This window comes from Bidens hawaiensis, unplaced genomic scaffold, assembly GCF_021521415.1.
Source record: "Bidens hawaiensis isolate Kalapana, Puna unplaced genomic scaffold, B.hawaiensis_p1.1 tig00015702_1, whole genome shotgun sequence".
NCBI classification, from domain to species: domain Eukaryota; kingdom Viridiplantae; phylum Streptophyta; class Magnoliopsida; order Asterales; family Asteraceae; genus Bidens; species Bidens hawaiensis.
The window spans coordinates 163,863-181,620 of record NW_027492401.1 but is presented as its reverse complement, the minus strand read 5'-3'; the positions used below and the strand labels follow the sequence as shown (position 1 = coordinate 181,620).

The 17,758-nt window shown below is 33.8% G+C and overlaps 1 protein-coding gene across 1 annotated transcript; it reads left to right on the top strand.

The window, feature by feature from the left end:
- The first annotated feature begins 5,033 nt into the window (after window positions 1-5,033).
- LOC143549599 (linoleate 13S-lipoxygenase 2-1, chloroplastic-like) lies at window positions 5,034-13,132 on the top strand. Its single transcript, XM_077040472.1, has 9 exons — window positions 5,034-5,460; window positions 8,082-8,350; window positions 9,200-9,446; window positions 9,561-9,881; window positions 9,986-10,071; window positions 10,583-10,693; window positions 10,784-11,091; window positions 11,164-11,430; window positions 12,230-13,132. Exons 1-9 carry the CDS (start codon window positions 5,076-5,078, stop codon window positions 12,987-12,989), a joined length of 2,754 nt encoding a protein of 917 aa, XP_076896587.1. The 5' UTR covers window positions 5,034-5,075; the 3' UTR covers window positions 12,990-13,132.
- The last annotated feature ends 4,626 nt before the right edge of the window (window positions 13,133-17,758 follow it).

Below are 17,758 nucleotides of genomic sequence, written 5' to 3'. Positions count from 1 at the left end.
TGGTTTTATATCCGCAATAGTTTCAGTTTTATTTCAGTATGTGTTTTGTCTTATGTATGCTTTTACCTGTACTATTGTTCTCTCCGTTACTGGGCAATTTTTGGCTCAGCCGTATTTTCTTGTTTGTGTCTGTCTTATTTGCTAACAGGTAATTCGGGAAATCGGGGAGATCAGTGATGAGAGAGAATAATGAAGTTCAAACACAGGTTGCATTGATTTTTTTTGTATTTTGGATTGTGGCGTTGATTTGATATCTGTAATAGTAACACGCCAGCCCGTTCCGAGTTGGGGTGTTACAATTATGGTATCAGAGCTAAGGCTCTTACCTGTAGAAAACATTAACTTTAAAACTTTACCGTAGAATACATTTATCTTAAAACTTAAACATGTGAGGTAATATGGGTAGACGTCGGGTTAGGGTTACTTTTCAATTTTCTTGCTTATGATTTTGTGATTTTTAAATTTAAGGGTACAAGATGGCTCTAATATTGACCGTACGTTGACATTTATTTCACTTAATGACTTTCTCGTTTATAATAAGTTAAGTGCTTCTACCGCTGTTTTCGCTTATTCTCTACCAAAGAAAACAATAACTTCCGAAGACAATGTTCAACACAGTTGATGAGATCATGATTTGAGTTACTCCTCTATGCTCCATTCAGACTTTGCTATTACATATGACATCAGACGTTTCCGAAACACTTATACTTTTGAATAGATGCGACACTCAGTATTAGTAAGCACGTATAAGATTTTGGACATCGTTTCTTAATTAGTTTTTCATCACGTCTATTTTTTAAAAAAGGTTAACCATGTTTTAAGATGCATAATGGAAGAACAGTTAGGACGCGGTCGTAAGGTAAATTGACGATTATGGTCGCGAACGTAATCGTGAATTTACAGGTACGTATGTGTGCTACTAAAAAAAAAAAAATCCATTGTGCATAAAAGGTTCCCCTAATACTTTGATACGACCTCATCCTAAGTTTTCACTATTCTGTGCTAGTGTTACGTGCCTTTTGTTATTTATTTAATTAACTATATACGAGTTAAGAAATTTATATTAACATTCAAGACGTGTGTTTGAATTTTTATATTTAAGTCTTGGGTTTTTGAAGTGTCTGATTGGCTACTACTTGTTCAACTTATAAGTCACATGCGTCAGTTAATTGTTTTTAGATTTAGCTATTGAGTGCATGCTAATGTCTTTATTTACCATTTTTTTTAGTCATCTTAAATGTATTCATATAAATTTTCCATTTTCAAAAAAAAAAAAAAAACAAAAACAAAAAAAAAAAAACATTATGTTTCTCCCAATCCGTGAAGTCTAAAGTTTCATTTTGAATTTGTTTTTTTTATATGTTATTTAATTTATGCTTAATTATTTTAGCTTAATTATTAATTTCGAGGTCGAAATTTTCTAAGAAGGGTAGAATTGTAATACTCAGACATTCATAGGATATATACTTAATAATTCAGTATTATTCTCACGACTAGGTATCCTTCTCTAGCCATTAGTTATTCAATTTTATTTGTTACGTTGTCAGTTATTTGTCTCCAATAAGCCATCGCTTCCCAATACCTCTAAATCCCAGTTTCATCTATTCTACCAAAACTCTTGTGGTTTGGTATGTTTAAATTTTTCGATGTCCGAAACAGTGAAAAATTAAATTCTGTTATGTATTAGTTACATCTAAAATTTATTTTCATTATTTATATATATCAAATTTCGAGGACGAAATTTATTTTAAGGAAGGAAGAATTGTAATATCCGAATTTTTCAGATAATAATTATAATAGCTAAATTTTATGATAATAAAATAAGATGATTATTTAAATGATTATGGTTTAATGGAAATTATATTGAATTTAGAATTTCGTTGGGAACTCAAATTTGATATGTAATCAAATGGTATTAGAGATAAGATAATATATATACGTGGGTTAACTTGTTAACGATATATACATATATATATACATATATATATATATTATCACTTATGATTTGAGTAAAGATACCATTAAGTAGAATTTGAATATTATTATTGTAGTATATCGTTGCAAACTCATATAAATATATACAATTTAAATAAATAGATAGATAATAAGCACACATAATCCTATAATTTCAAGATATGATTCTTTAAAATTTGAACTTACCTTATCACCACCTTCAAGTACATCTACAAACCGTATTCGTAGGTTGTCAATCACGATTTCCTTTCGTCCATATATACTCTATAAACCTCAGATTATTCTTGAAAAAAATCTGCAACCAATTCAGCTTCATCAATAGCTTTTCTTCTTCGGTTCCGTTTTGCCAAATCATCCACCTACGCTGCTCTCGACCCTTCACCGGATCTGTTGCGCCTTGTCGGGAGACCACCATCGTTCTGCAAACTTCCGGGAATACACCGCCGCCGCTATCGCTTGTTTTCGGAGCTAGCCTTCACCGTCACATAAGTTACCGGCACCGCCATCGACCTTTCTGTCCTAGTGGAGACGGCTATCGACACGCGCGGCGCCCACCCTCACTCCTCGATACATTCGGTGTTGTTCGGTTACGAAGGTAATGGTCGTTTTTGTTAATCGTTTGTTGTTTAACCAATATGGTTTAATTTGGTGCATGGGTTCTATTTGGTTTCCGACGACTGTATCATTCCAACATGAGAAATTATTTTAATTGAATAATATTAATAAAAGTTCTAAAACTCTTTTATTTGTTTGTTTGTGCTCCATGCTAAATAACCATTTAATGGTTGTTGGGTGGATTATGTTTGTTTTTATATATTAAAAAAAAGAAAGAATTAAGAGGTTATCATATAATAGTCAAAAAGAGAATTTTGAATGTGTCATGCATTAGTAGAAATCTTAAATATAGCTAATCATAATATGAGTACTTGTTAATATGTCAATTATTTACTATCAGTAATAGGATTGAGGAAATAACAAGTAAATGGTTTGATGTGTTTAACAAATTAGTTAATTATTTTTAAGATCTATGTCACCGGAAAAGTTAACAAAACCAAAAATCCAGTTATGTAATTTAAGTCCCATGAACCTAATTCGTAACTCTTAATATAATTAAAGTGTAGGTTCTCGGACTCGTTAAGGACAACTTTTATTGTTCTATTTTTGTTCATCAGTTAAGGTACGGATTCTGTTTTTTCTTCACTCATAGTATTGGTTCTAGTCCATTTTATATTCGATGTCCGTCACTTCGTAGTGCGGATTTTTGTTATCTGTCAGTTACAGATCTAGTTCGGTTTATTCGTATGATATGTTTATATTAATTTTATAGCATGCAATAGGTTATATATATTTTGAATTCATTATTGCATGTTCCTGTTTAAATATTTTTAGTTATACGATTTTAGTTTTTGTACCCTGTTACCCGAGCAATTTCTGACTTGTCGTTGGGGCATCAACGACATGGCACTTATCGTGACAGTGCGTAATCAAAGTTCACGGCGTCTCTGAAAGTACTCATGTAGTACCTTGGCCACTTAGAGGCGTATAGATCGATCTTAGCTCCGACTCCTGACTCCTGACTTCTGTTTGAGATGGAACAATGTGTGCACGCCACCCACACCGTCTCCTTGGTGCATGGACTAGCTAGCTGTGTACCCCTCTGTTTAGGCTCTGGGTGCTTCCGTATTACACGACCTATTTATTTTAACATCATCGTCGTGTATTTTAGTAATTATATTTTGTTTCGCTATATTTCTGGTCCGTTTTGATATGTGTATCTGCTTTTGATTAAATTTGAGTATATTCAGATTACGTCCCGATCGTGTATCGGATTATGTTTCGCATTTAATTATAGTTCGGTCTAAAACGTGGTTTTATATCCGCAATAGTTTCAGTTTTATTTCAGTATGTGTTTTGTCTTATGTATGCTTTTACCTGTACTATTGTTCTCTCCGTTACTGGGCAATTTTTGGCTCAGCTGTATTTTCTTGTTTGTGTCTGTCTTATTTGCTAACAGGTAATTCGGGAAATCGGGGAGATCAGTGATGAGAGAGAATAATGAAGTTCAAACATAGGTTGCATTGATTTTTTTTGTATTTTGGATTGTGGCGTTGATTTGATATCTGTAATAGTAACACGCCAGCCCGTTCCGAGTTGGGGTGTTACATAAATCATACTTTTATTCCAAAAATTTAATATGTTGTTTTCCAGAGACACCCCAGCTTAAAAACCGTAACTTGAGTCAATTACCAAAATAATTTGTTGTGTTGCTTCTATCAGTCTATGTAATGAAAAATCTTTGAAATTGTTTTTGATTAATAGTAGGAAAACATTAAAATAATACTTTAAAACTTCTATTAAAAATGTTAACAATATTTTACGTACAGAACACATATGTAGAGATCGAAGGCATATAAAAGATATGCATTATCACCATAATTAATGGTTTTCCTTGTTGGTCATATTTTTGTGTACAAATTAATTGGTTTATCAGCGGAAGAAGAGAAGTCTTCCTCAAATGGATCAGACAAGTATGTTTCACACAAAAATAGATCTTTTTAGCTGCCATATTCCCTATGTCTCTACTGATTTTAGTGCTTTGCCAAAGAAAGCGGTTGTACAAATTAATTGGTTTATGTTATAAAAAATATGGTATAGTTTATTCCCACATCATATAGGTTATATGTGTAAAATTTTGTACTTTTGTGTTGGAGAGCTAGTGTCAGGTGTTTGAAACTTATACGGCTCGTATAGGGGCTATACGATCGACTCGTATAACTACAAAAGTTGTCATCTGTACATTAGTTTGTTATGTGAGGGCTATCTAACTCGTCTAGCCTCTAATCCTCTATACGAACTGTATAAGGTTGTTAACACATCATAAAAGTAGTGTTTGAATATAACAACCCAAAAAATATATAAACCAAACAGAGTAATACTTACATAAGAATATTACAAAAGAAAAATATCTAAAGTTGCAAGCATTGATTTTTTGGAGATTATTTATTATTTTTTTATAGCATTGGTCCCCTGCAAGGTCTTCTATATAAGAAAGGCATATGCATGGAAGATATTCAGTGAGATCAATCACTAAACACATAAACATGTTGAAACCTCAAGTAAACACACTCCACCGTCACAAAAGCCTCACTCCGTCGCTAAAGAAGTCTTATACCGAAAATGGCAGTGATGTTATTGGAAACCCTAGTTCATTTCTATCTCCCAACACATTGGCTTTTCCCGTCAAACGTCATGGTCATGTCCGTTCACGACGGCACACGGGCAAATCATTCGGCCAAATAAAAGCCGTTGCTGGTCAAACAGCTACTGCCAATACGGTCAAAACCATTAGCCTTAAAGCCGTGATTACAGTTCAGGCGACGATAGGTGGCGTCTTGTCAAACCTTTTAACAAAAGGGCTCGACGACTTCACCGATTTGCTTGGAAAATCGCTCCTTTTGGAGCTTGTTGCCGCAGAGGTCGACCCTAGTAAGTATACATGCTAGTGTTGTGCGCAAACTCAAAAAAAAAATAAAAATAAATTAACTAAGAGCATCAACAACCTCTGACTCTCTTAGACCGCTACCTCAGCTGTCACGTTAGATTCTAAACATTATTTATACGCACTTATTCCTATGTTGATTTAATAATTATATATTTATATGAATTCGGAGCGATCTTCAAATATATTGGTAATTTGTCACATTAGATTCTAAACAAAGTGACTAAGTGAGTTTTCAAAATATCATTTCCTAGATGTCTGTGTGTGTGTGCACGCATGCGTGTGTAAAAATAAACGTTAATTGGTTGGAAATGTGTTAGACGTTTCCATCTTGGTATTTAGTTGGCATAATGATGCTAAATTAGAGTTTTAACAGTGATCAAGTTAATATAAAATATATGTAATTTTTTGTTTCATTACATGTTAATTATGGAGTTATGATTATCATCGTCAAACACCACCTTGAATAATTTAGAATAAGAGCTAGGTTTGCAACCGGATTTAATCCACAAGATATTAAACTTATTAGATCTAGTTTTGATTAGAGGTACGCAAGACATGATAATGATGTAATTAACGATCTTTAATTACCACATGAACAAATAAAAATCTCTGAATGTTTATTTTTTAAACTACATATTGTCTTCAATGTGATCACACATTAAGGATATAGAAGAGAGTTAAGATGAGCGTATTTAATTGATATTTAACTATTTAAATTATCTCTTGGCATTCTTAAATTCCAAGTTCTTTAGACAAAAATGTGTACGTATTTCACCGAGAGCATGCTTGTTCCATATTACATGAAAACCCATTGCGGGCATTACATCCGGCCGTAATAAACACAAATATTAATGCCATATGACTTTGGTTGAGGATAGGACAAGAATTGTATTAATCTTGGCTTTTTTAATTGCGTCGATCAATCTTTTTCTTCATTTATTTAAAATATCTATATGCCAAGTCGAAAGTAGAAACTTTACCGTATAGAGCCATTTCTCTAGTACTGAACTATTAATAAAGTGTTTAGGCAATAATATATGGTATGATATTCCATTTAGATGAAAATATAAAAAGTGAAAATGTTTTGTTGGTCATATTTTAAGTAGTCGAGTACAAATAATACAGTCATAGGGCCGGTAACTTAGTGACAGAGACAGTCTATTAAACCCTCAAAAGTCCTGAGTTCGAGTCCTATAAAATAAAGAAATTTATCTTAAAAAAACACAATGAAAACAATATATATAAAACAATAAAAGCAATATTTTAAACATCAATTCAGTAGCGGATCCTGGAACTTTTTCCATGGGGTGTACGGTTTTAGATACTTCAATTTCATATAGTGAGATAAAAAAAATATCGGTTCGGTTCGGGTAAGATTTATCACATAACAAAAATACAATATAATAAGAGGCGTATCTGAACATTCAAATCAGGAGTCGAAAACATTAAAACATAACATTATTCAAAGTAAATTAGCTATATTTATACTTCTAGTAAAAAAAAATGAAAGAAAGAAAAAGGGGTCGTGATCCCTCCTCATCCCTTAAATGTTTAAAGGATAGTCTTAAATCTTAGAAAACACAAATAAGTAAAATTAAAATTATCAATAAAAAACCTTGTGAAACAAAATAGGACTAATCACTTTATAAAACAAAAAAATAAAATTAATCGTGGACTAGAAACAAAGAAACATATTTAGTTAGTTTTATTCTACATATAAACATCGCATTTATGATAAACTAAATAAATAAAATTTAAACTGAATAACATATATTAAATATTAACTAATAAATAACCTAATGAATAAAGATTGTAATTAAACTAGAAAACAAATTAAACTTCATATACTATTAACTTAGTAAATAAATATCTATAAAAAGTTAAAAACAAATAAATTTGAGTAGCAGTAGCATACCTAATCTTGAAAAGTGAGAGAAAAGTTAAGAGATGCATATTGTTATAGGTTTTTACTTTTTAGCGGGCTTAATAATAATAATAATAATAATAATAATAATAATAATAATAATAATAATAATAAAAGCCATTAAGCGTTGTCTCTCTTTTTCAATCACATCTTCCTCATATATAAACAACTTATATGGACAACTGCAACACGGCCCATAATATACCCACTTCTAAGTGAAAAAAAAAAAAATACCACCGTGACTACTCACTACTAAAAAGAATCGATCACGGGACTTCCCATGTTAACACGGGACTTTCCATGTTAACAACCAACCGATGCCTTAATTACTTCATCACCTTTTTTATGTGTTTAAGGGGTGCACTCGAGAGTTTATATATAGCATTACAACACTATTTTAAAACTCAAGGGTTTCCGTGCACCCCTTACCTTCAAGGTAGATCCGCCCCTGCATCAAGGGCTACTGGCGTTGAGATGGAGGTTCTGTCATCGTGCATGATCTTATTGAAATAAGATTCTAATTTGTTTATTGATAAATTATTATTTTTATAACTAGAGATTGTTGTTAATATTACATTATTTCAATTGCCATTAATTTGTATGGAAGAATCTGTTTTTTGTTTACTAATTTATGCCTACTTCCATTAGTTAATACTAATTCTTGAATTCTGATTTTTAAAGAGACGGGGTTAGAGAAACCTACCTTAAAAGATTACGCACATCGAACTGGTAAAGAAAAAGACGACGTTACATATTTAGCAGAATTTGAAGTACCAGAAGATTTTGGTACAATCGGGGCAATTAAGCTAGAAAATGATTATCATAAAGAGGTATTTGTTGAATCTGTTGTAATTGAAGGCTCCCCCAACGGCCCCATCACCGTTCAATGTGAGTCATGGGTTCATTCCAAGTTCTCCAATAAAGAGACTCGTGTTTTCTTCGTTGATAAGGTTAGCAATTATCCTTCTTATCATTTGTTACGTATAAATATATAATTTATTTATATACCAGTCACAAAATCACAATTCGAATTAGCTGACCCACCTAACACGAAAATGGATGTGAGTCCATAAAAGATTGTGAAATCGATATTATGTGATGTTGCAACAATTTTAAATTGTTCCCTGAGTGTGACAATGATAAGATATGTGGACCTTAAGTCTGGTGTATTGGCCCTACGGATTGATAATACTATATTTAGTATTAAATTATTTCTGTTACAAGTTTCTTTAACTAATTACTACATTTTATAGTTAATTTTTTTAAAATGTGTATCAAACCATATAAAGTTTCTTTTAAAATAAAAATCAATATTGTTAGGTAATTACCTTTTTACTAAAAGTAAAAAAAAAGCATTTTAATCAGCTATACTATTTCACCATGCCTCTTTAATTTCCTTCTTTATCATAGTTTAATTATTCTCTTTACCCCTTTGACTATGAAGTTATATCTTTTCTATAAACATAGAAAAATATATTAAATATAAATAATTAAAAAGTTTCTTATCTAGTTTATTAGATTTTAAATTTAGTTACAATAATTCAAATCATATTTAAAAATGTTTTTATAGTTATGAATAAATAATTTATTTAAAAAATATTAATCAAATCGAATATCAAATACAATAAAGATAATCAAAAGGATAAAGTGAGGTGATAGGCTTAAGAATATTTAAAATCTGTAGTAACATAACGTAACAATTATAAAGAGATGTGTTACCACGAAGATGTCTTACTAAAAGTTTATCAAACATTTTATCGGATTAATTCTATAACCTTGTTTATTAACTGTGTGAGCAGGTAGCATGCCTACCATCGGAGACGCCAAGCGGCCTCGTGTCTTACCGAGAGAAGGAACTAGCAATTCTTCGCGGAGATGGTGCCCCTGATGAACCTCGGGAAAAGGAAGATAGAATTTACGACTACGATGTTTATAATGATCTTGGTGATCCTGACAAGGGCGAAGATTGGGCTCGCGTAGTGCTTGGCGGTAACGAAAACCCTTACCCTAGGCGTTGCAAAACTGGGCGAGCACCAACTAAAACAGGTATTCAATTTTATTTTATTTTTAAATTTTCTTTTACCAGCAAAACGAACTTTTATTACTCATTTGAGTTCATGCATGTAATAATTCCAAATCAACATATTATTGCAAATGCAGATCCATTATCAGAATCAAGAAGCGGTGATGTTTATGTGCCAAGAGATGAAGCTTTTTCAGAAGTAAAGAATTTGACTTTTAATACCAAGACTGTAACTTCAGTGCTGAAGGCAGTCATACCTTCGTTGGAAACGACTATGCTCGACCAAGATCTTGGCTTCCCGTACTTCACAGCCATTGATTCTTTGTTCAATGAGGGTGTTAATTTGCCTACTATAGAGAGCAAGGTGTTTCTTGGGAATGTTCTACCAAGACTTTTAAAGACTATAGAAGATGCCCAAAATAATGTCTTGCTTTTTGAGACTCCTGCAATTATTGACAGTAATTCACTACACCTTTCAAATACTTGGACACACAAACTCTTATTTATTTATTTCTTCTTTTTTAGAATTAAATTTAAAGATTTTATGTTTGATGATTTGCAGGAGATAAGTTTGCTTGGATGAAGGATTCAGAATTCGGCCGCCAAACCCTTGCGGGTCTTAATCCTTTGAGTATAACCTTGGTAAAGGTATGTTTTCAATTAGCTTCAGAACACATTCACTACAAAAAATAGAAGGGAAGAATCCTACAAAAAATGATATAAAATGAATGCTTAATTAAAACATTACTTGTGGTCCTTGTTATAGGGTTTTATAAATTTGTCTAGAACTGCCAAATTCACTAAATGGCAAGTGAATACTAAGAATAATAGCTGATATAAACATGTAAATTACATCAATTAGTTATTTACAAGTTTTAGCTGAAAAAATGAAAGAATACAAAATTGCTTAAATTTAGAGAAATGATGAAAGGTGAGCCATAATAGGTTGGATTCTAATTAACCCGAAAGCTACATGATCTGACTCGTCAAGACCTTACGTGCGCCTTTAGTGGCTTTGTAACTTCACCTGCATCCTAATTCATGCTCTTTTTAAGTTCGAGCCTATCCTGGAATGTTTGGATCATTTGTTAGTTCTCCGGTTGTTGATGCACTAATATGTTTCATTTTCTTAAATTGTAAAATCTAAATATGTGTGCAGGAATGGCCTCTAAAGAGTAGTCTTGACCCTAAGGTGTACGGTCCCCCTGAATCGGCAATAACCAAAGAGATTGTTGAGAGCGCGATCAGAGGCTTTTGCACGCTTGAGGAGGTATAATTCGTTATCTAAAAACTAGCTAGAATTAAGTAAATAACTTGAAAGTTAAAAATTACCAATGATGAATTCCAAAATCATATGCAGGCAATAGAGAACAAAAAACTATACATACTAGATTATCATGACATCTTTCTGCCTTTCGTCAACAAAGTTAGATCCCAAAAGAATTACAAAACAACTTTATACGGATCGAGAACTCTTTTGTACCTTTTGCCAACCGGAACATTGAGACCATTAGCCATCGAGTTGGTTCGCCCACCTAGCGATGATAAACCTCAATGGAAACAAGTATTCACTCCATGTTGGGATGCAACCGGTATGTGGCTATGGAAGCTTGCTAAGATACATGTTCTTGCTCATGATAGTGGCTACCATCAACTCGTTAGTCACTGGTAAGCTAGAACCCATCCCAACTTTATTGAACAATGGTTCAATCATTTTAAACGATATCGTATAATTTTCAGGTTGAGAACACACTGTTGCACTGAACCGTATATAATTGCAACCAATCGTCAGCTTAGCAAAATGCATCCCATACATAATCTCTTACACCTTCATTTCCGGTACACTATGGAAATTAATGCTTTGGCTAGAGAATCACTCATAAATTCTAATGGAGTTATCGAAGGCGGATTTTCACCTGGAAAGTATGCTATTGAGATGAGTTCAGCTGTATACGGTCTAGCATGGCGTTTTGACCAAGAAGCATTGCCAGCTGACCTTATCGCTAGGTAACTCAACTTTTGCTATAGTACTAAATAAATTATATCCAAATATAATCAGTGTTTAAGGCAAGTCGATCAGGTTAGATTGTGCTCTCCAAAAGAGCCTCGGTGACACCCGCCACCCATGATTTCGACTTTATTGATCTGTTAAAAGGTTATGCATAAAAGCTATAATACAATACTTCATAAAAGGATTGAATTGAAATGTTATAACTTTTATAATCTAGTATCATAATATTAATTTAAAAAAAGTATCATTACTAGAAAACATGTCCTTTTCCTACAAACATTTCCTACAAATTTCTTACGACAAGTCTTTCCAACAGATTTCAAACAAATTTCTTAAAAAAAAAATAAGCTCTAATTTTCCTACAATATTGCAACAAAATAGTAACAATAGGATTTTCGTTGGAAAATTGTTGCTAACTTTCCAATAAACTTCCACCAAAAAAATATTTATCAACTATTTCTTTTGTTTTTTATGCTTGTATAAACTAACCCTAAATGAAAAATGAACCAGAAAATAGCTTTTTTAGGAGTTTGCAACGGTGCATATTTGTAGCAATTTTGTAAGAAAAGTTGTTGGAAAACGGTTGAAAACATTTTTTTCTACCACCACCTTTTGTTGGAAAATTGTTGGAAAGTGGGGCTTCCAACAGATTTCCTACGAAATCAGTCGTAGAAAAATGTCTAATTTTCTAGTAGTGTATAAATGTCTTGAGCCACAATTATACTATTAAAGCTAGCTTCATTTTATGTGTTGAGTTATAAACTGATCTAATTTCTTAAATATTATTATTTCAAGGGGTCTGGCTGAGGAAGATCCAGATTCACCACATGGTTTGAAGCTATTTATAGAAGATTACCCATATGCGAATGACGGTTTAGTCCTTTGGGACATCATCAAAGAGTGGGTAACCGATTACGTGAACCATTACTACCCAGAAGACCATCAAATAAAATCCGATGAAGAGCTTCAAGCATGGTGGACGGAGATTCGAACAAAGGGTCACGCCGACAAGAAAGACGAACCATGGTGGCCTGTTCTCAACACAGCAAAAGACCTTGTCGGTATTGTCACAACAATAATATGGGTAGCATCAGGCCACCATGCAGCAGTCAACTTCGGACAATATGACTACGCGGGTTACATTGCTAACCGGGCCACAACAGCCCGGGTCAAGATACCAAGTGAAGACCCGACTGCTGATGAATGGGAAGCGTTTAAACGAAGGCCTGAAGACGAACTTTTGTCCGCACTTCCTTCTCAGATTCAAGCCACCAAAATTATGGCAGTTTTGGATGTGTTATCGAACCATTCGCCCGATGAGGAATACATTGGGGCGACAACGGAGTCAACTTACGAGGCGGTGCCACAGATTAAGGCTGCTTATGAAAGATTTGCTGGGAGATTGAAGGAGTTGGAAGGCATTATTGATGCAAGAAATGCTGATGATAACCTCAAGAACAGAAATGGAGTTGGTGTTGTGCCATATAACCTCTTGAAGCCATATTCTGAAGCTGGTGTCACTGGTCAAGGAGTTCCAAATAGTATTTCTATCTAAATGGTTGGTTGAATTGAATGTGTATATTTGTTATGGTAAGAATAATTTGGTTTCTTGTCTGGATTTTGAGTCATTGATCAATAATAATGGTGCAAGAAATCTTTATGGTTAATGCAATGCAATCAATATTTCTTTTTTATTCAGTTTATGTTTAATTATGTTTAACATTACCTTTCATTATTCAATTTATATCTAGTTATATACGTCTTAATTTTATTGGATTAATTTTGATGTTTCATATATGAAAAGATAAAAGAAAACCGATGTTACAGCCTAGTCGATGGTAGTCATGCACCGTCACAACCTAACCAACCGGGCACCCGTAGAGTCTATGAACCAAGCGTTAGGCACCTTTCTAACCTAGTCACCTTATTTAGAGTCAGCTTGGGTTGCCGGTTCGGTATTTGGCTTGTTTAGGCTAGGGAGTTGTCTTGTCAGAACCGGCGGGGCATCCTTGTAGCCATGTCAGTCAAGGCAAATGTGTAGCATACTTATTTAAATGTAGGCAATAGGGTAGCCAAGCAATGACACATGTTATGATCAAGTTGTGCCAACTAATATTGAAAAGAAGAAAAGTTTGGCTCACATGGTGCTAGAGATGTCCAAGGAGCTTATGTGGGCAACTCCAACAAGTATATTGGTTGGGCAAAGTTTTAATATCTATTTTGTAAAGACTTTTATAGAGCTTTCTATTTTGGTAAATTTCCATTTTAATTATACCTAGCTCACTAGTTATAGGCTCATGCATTTTAAATGAGATGTCTCGGGTTCAACTTCAGGAACGAGGGTATAGTAATTTGAAGTAGTGTAGAAGTCGCAGTGATGTATATTTGACGTTAAAAAAAAGTAAACATGATTTTAGAGCTTTATTTTTAAAATAATCCCCCATAGAAAGAACATCATGCTTAATTACAACCACTGTATGCCCAAATTGGGAATTTTGGGACCATTTTTTTGTAATTTCTCTGTTTTAAAAGCATGCCATATCTTTTGGTGGCCCAGATAGTTATGGAAAGAAAAACAGGTACTGAATTATTGTTATTTTTTTTGTTTTTTTATTTACCAGGGGACAGAAATATATTAGAAAAAACAAAGTACTCAATTTTCTGTGAACGGAAGTTTTGTCCTAAAGATAATAAATTGGACCACTTCATTTTTTTTATTTGTTTGTTTATGAAAAATACACTTTTTTGCTACAGGGTCTTTATACACTAGAAAACAGTTTAAGCATTAATTGTGGAGACGCCAAAAAAAACGTGATAAACGTGAACCACATAAAGTTGATTTCTTTATTTTAACAACTAATTTTTTATTCATCAATTATTTTGATTAGTGTCCTGTTAATAACACACCCTGCTTTAATATTCATACACCCTCTATACGACTCGTATAGCTTATACGAGTCGTATAGATATTCGTACACTGACAACTACCAGCTTTTTGAAAAAGGTGTTTGACCAAATTATTATACGAGTCGTATGGTTTATACGAGACATTGTTGGTATCCATACGAGTGGTGTAGCCTATACTACTCGTATAATCCTCATACACCCTCTTTACGAATAGTATAGCCTATACGAGTCGTTTTGGATCGCCAGACACCCTTCTCAGACCGTACATACCAGCTTTTCAGATGTGTACGCAACTTTTTGTAACATCCTGAAATTTTAATTATAAATAAAGAAAGTTATGTTTAGTGATTTCACGTTGTTAATTATTTAATGTCGAGTAAGGAGGGAGTTGGGCTTAGATTGCGTAAGATGGGTTAAATGAGAATGGGCCTCGGGTCCGTGGGCTTAGAGGGATATAAATATCCCATCCCAAACCCAATCTTTCATTTCCACCTTCTTTCTTCACACACTCAAAACACACACATTCTAACCGATCAAGATTCGAAGCCGAGACCCGAGATTTTGTTGATAGATCTGAGTTGGTAAGGTAAGAACAAATCCACCAAAGCTAATATTACTGAAAATGGTTAGGATTGGATGGGTTAACCGGACCCGAAACCCAAACTGCCCAAATCGGACCCCTAAAACGTCGATTTTAGGCCGATTTGATGGTTGGGATTTGTAGGCGCCGATCATACGATTCCGTGGGTACCAAAATCGAGTTATTTGGCTAAGAAACGAAGGATTTATGGGCAAACAGATCTGCAGCGCGATAACTTCGCCTGCAAGATTAAGTTCGCCTGATGAACTTCGCCTTCAAGCGTAACTTCGCCTTCAAGCGTAACTTCGCCTAAGGTTTAACTTCGCCTGAAGCCAAGTTCGCCTAAGGATAACTTCGCCTACGGCCAAGTTCGCCTAAGGTTTAACTTCGCCTGAAGCCAAGTTCGCCTAAGGATAACTTCGCCTACGGCCAAGTTCGCCTAAGGTTTAACTTCGCCTGAAGCCAAGTTCGCCTAAGGTTTAACTTCGCCTGAAGCCAAGTTCGCCTAAGGATAACTTCGCCTACGGCCAAGTTCGCCTAAGGTTTAACTTCGCCTGAAGCCAAGTTCGCCTAAGGTTTTACTTCGCCTGAAGCCAAGTTCGCCTAAGGATAACTTCTTTCTTTCTTGTACATACGCTAGGAAGGTAATCAAAAAAGAAAGAAGAAGAGTTCTTCTTTCTTTTATCACTTTGGAGCCGTGTGAGATGAAAGTCTCATGCACGTTTTTGAATGAGAGAAAGAAGTGAGGAATCCTCTTTTCAACTCAAGTTCTTTTATAACTGAAAGTCTTTCTTGATTTAAAAGAAAAATATTTATAAGAAAATGACCCAAACATTTAACAATCAGACAAAAAAATCAACATATAATATGCAGCCACTCAAAATTAATTCCCAAATTCAGTTAAAGAAATTTGAATGCCCCTTCAAAAGAAATCCCCAGCTTTAATTTATAGACATACAAATTTAAATATCTATTCCAACAGCACTCCATAGTTTCAACTACAAAAATTTAACTTAATTACAGTTTCAACCTCTAGACTGTATTTCCAAATCAAAGATCTAGGTAAACTTTTGCAAGATAAGAAAAGAGGGTTGGCCAAATGATTTCATATGCATGTAAAGTTAGGATGACTTCATACAAATAATGTTAAAATAGCTTAACATTCTCGCAAGTTACACGAGTAAAATCTAAGAAGAGCCTCAACCATTGCCCGAATATGAGTTTCTAGAAAAACTAGCTCTTAATCGTTAACTAATTAGAAGCAAGCCAAATAATTAAAGCATAATGCATACGTCAAATTCATTATTTTGAAACACTAAAAGATAAAGTGACAACATACCATTATCATCATAGAACTTTGACCAGACTTAGTCGCTTGTCGACAATTGTACAAAAAAAACACTTAAAAAGATAAAGTCCAAGTACAAATATTTCAAGCAGTTCTCATTTAAAGGTGCACACAGTTAAAAACTCAACACCGGTTTGCGTTGAAACCAGTTAGGTTTGGTCAACAAAACTCAAAACCGGTTTATGATAAATTGCGGTTCAGGTTGACACCAGTTTTTTGACCATGCTACGATCATTTTCGGTTCGACTTTTGACTGGTTTTGCCCGGTTTGGGGTTTGGAACCGGTTTTGGTAGAGAAAATTACAAACTGGTTCCGAATGCATGGTTTGAATCACTTCCAAACCCCAAACCGGTTTCAAACCTTTTCGGTTTGGTCTGACTTTCGGGTCGGTTCAGTTAACCAGTTTAATTGCTCACCTCTATTCACGTTCATTCAATACAATACACTTATTCATGTTCATTTAAGACGGTACACTATGTAATTAACCAATGAGTTAAATATGATTATGTAAACTACACCATCACATAATTAAAACTTAGAAAGCAGCAAAATACAGGTAGCCAAAATTATCGTATAGTCCTAAACCACAGCCAAAAATTATATTACAGGAAACAAAAATAGACGCAAATTAACAATAGCTTACATCATCACACTATAGACAAAACAAAAGCTATGAACAGAGAAAATAAATAACTCAACTAAACATCAGCGAAGGTAGACAACAGTCGTGAAAGAAAGCAACGAACCCCACAAAAACACTTACACGACAAAAAGAACTCAAAAATAAAAAATATTCACGAAATAAAACATAATCAAAGATAACCTTAAGGTAGACTTGCAGAGAGACATTTTGAAGCCAAAACACAAAATCGATAATGATTAATTTGTTCATTAATAAGAAAGGCAAATGCTTACATTATTGAATACAACATTTAAAAATACCATGTATTGGGTTTAAAAAAAGCCAATGAAAGCTAATCTTATAACTACACAACGCGATTAGTAAATCAAACACAAAATAATGCAAGTGTCCCCAACAAAAGGTAAGAAAAAAAAACCTAGTTTGGTCAAACAAAATAACGACTGTGAAGATATATATACCCTAGGCATAAGCTCCAATTTTTCACAATAACCTACCTACCTACCTACCAGACAAACTAGTACAGAGTCTGATTGCGAATGTTGGAAGTATCAATCCCACCTCCCGATTACAAATTTCATGATGCACATATTAGTAAGGAACACAAAGTTAAAAAGCAAAACAAACCTAAAAAGTTCAACGGCAAGAGGAAGAGAAGCGTCTTTTGAGCAAAAACTGAAGAGAAGGAGTACCCGCGTAACGAGAGAGGCAAAAGAAATATGATTTGATGGGTTGTTCGTTAATGTTTCTGTAACTAGTTTAATGGGTTTTTGATCATATTTTTATAATTGTTTGTTGTTATTCATGATTTGATGCCTCTAAACCTAATTGAAGTTGAGTGCAAACTG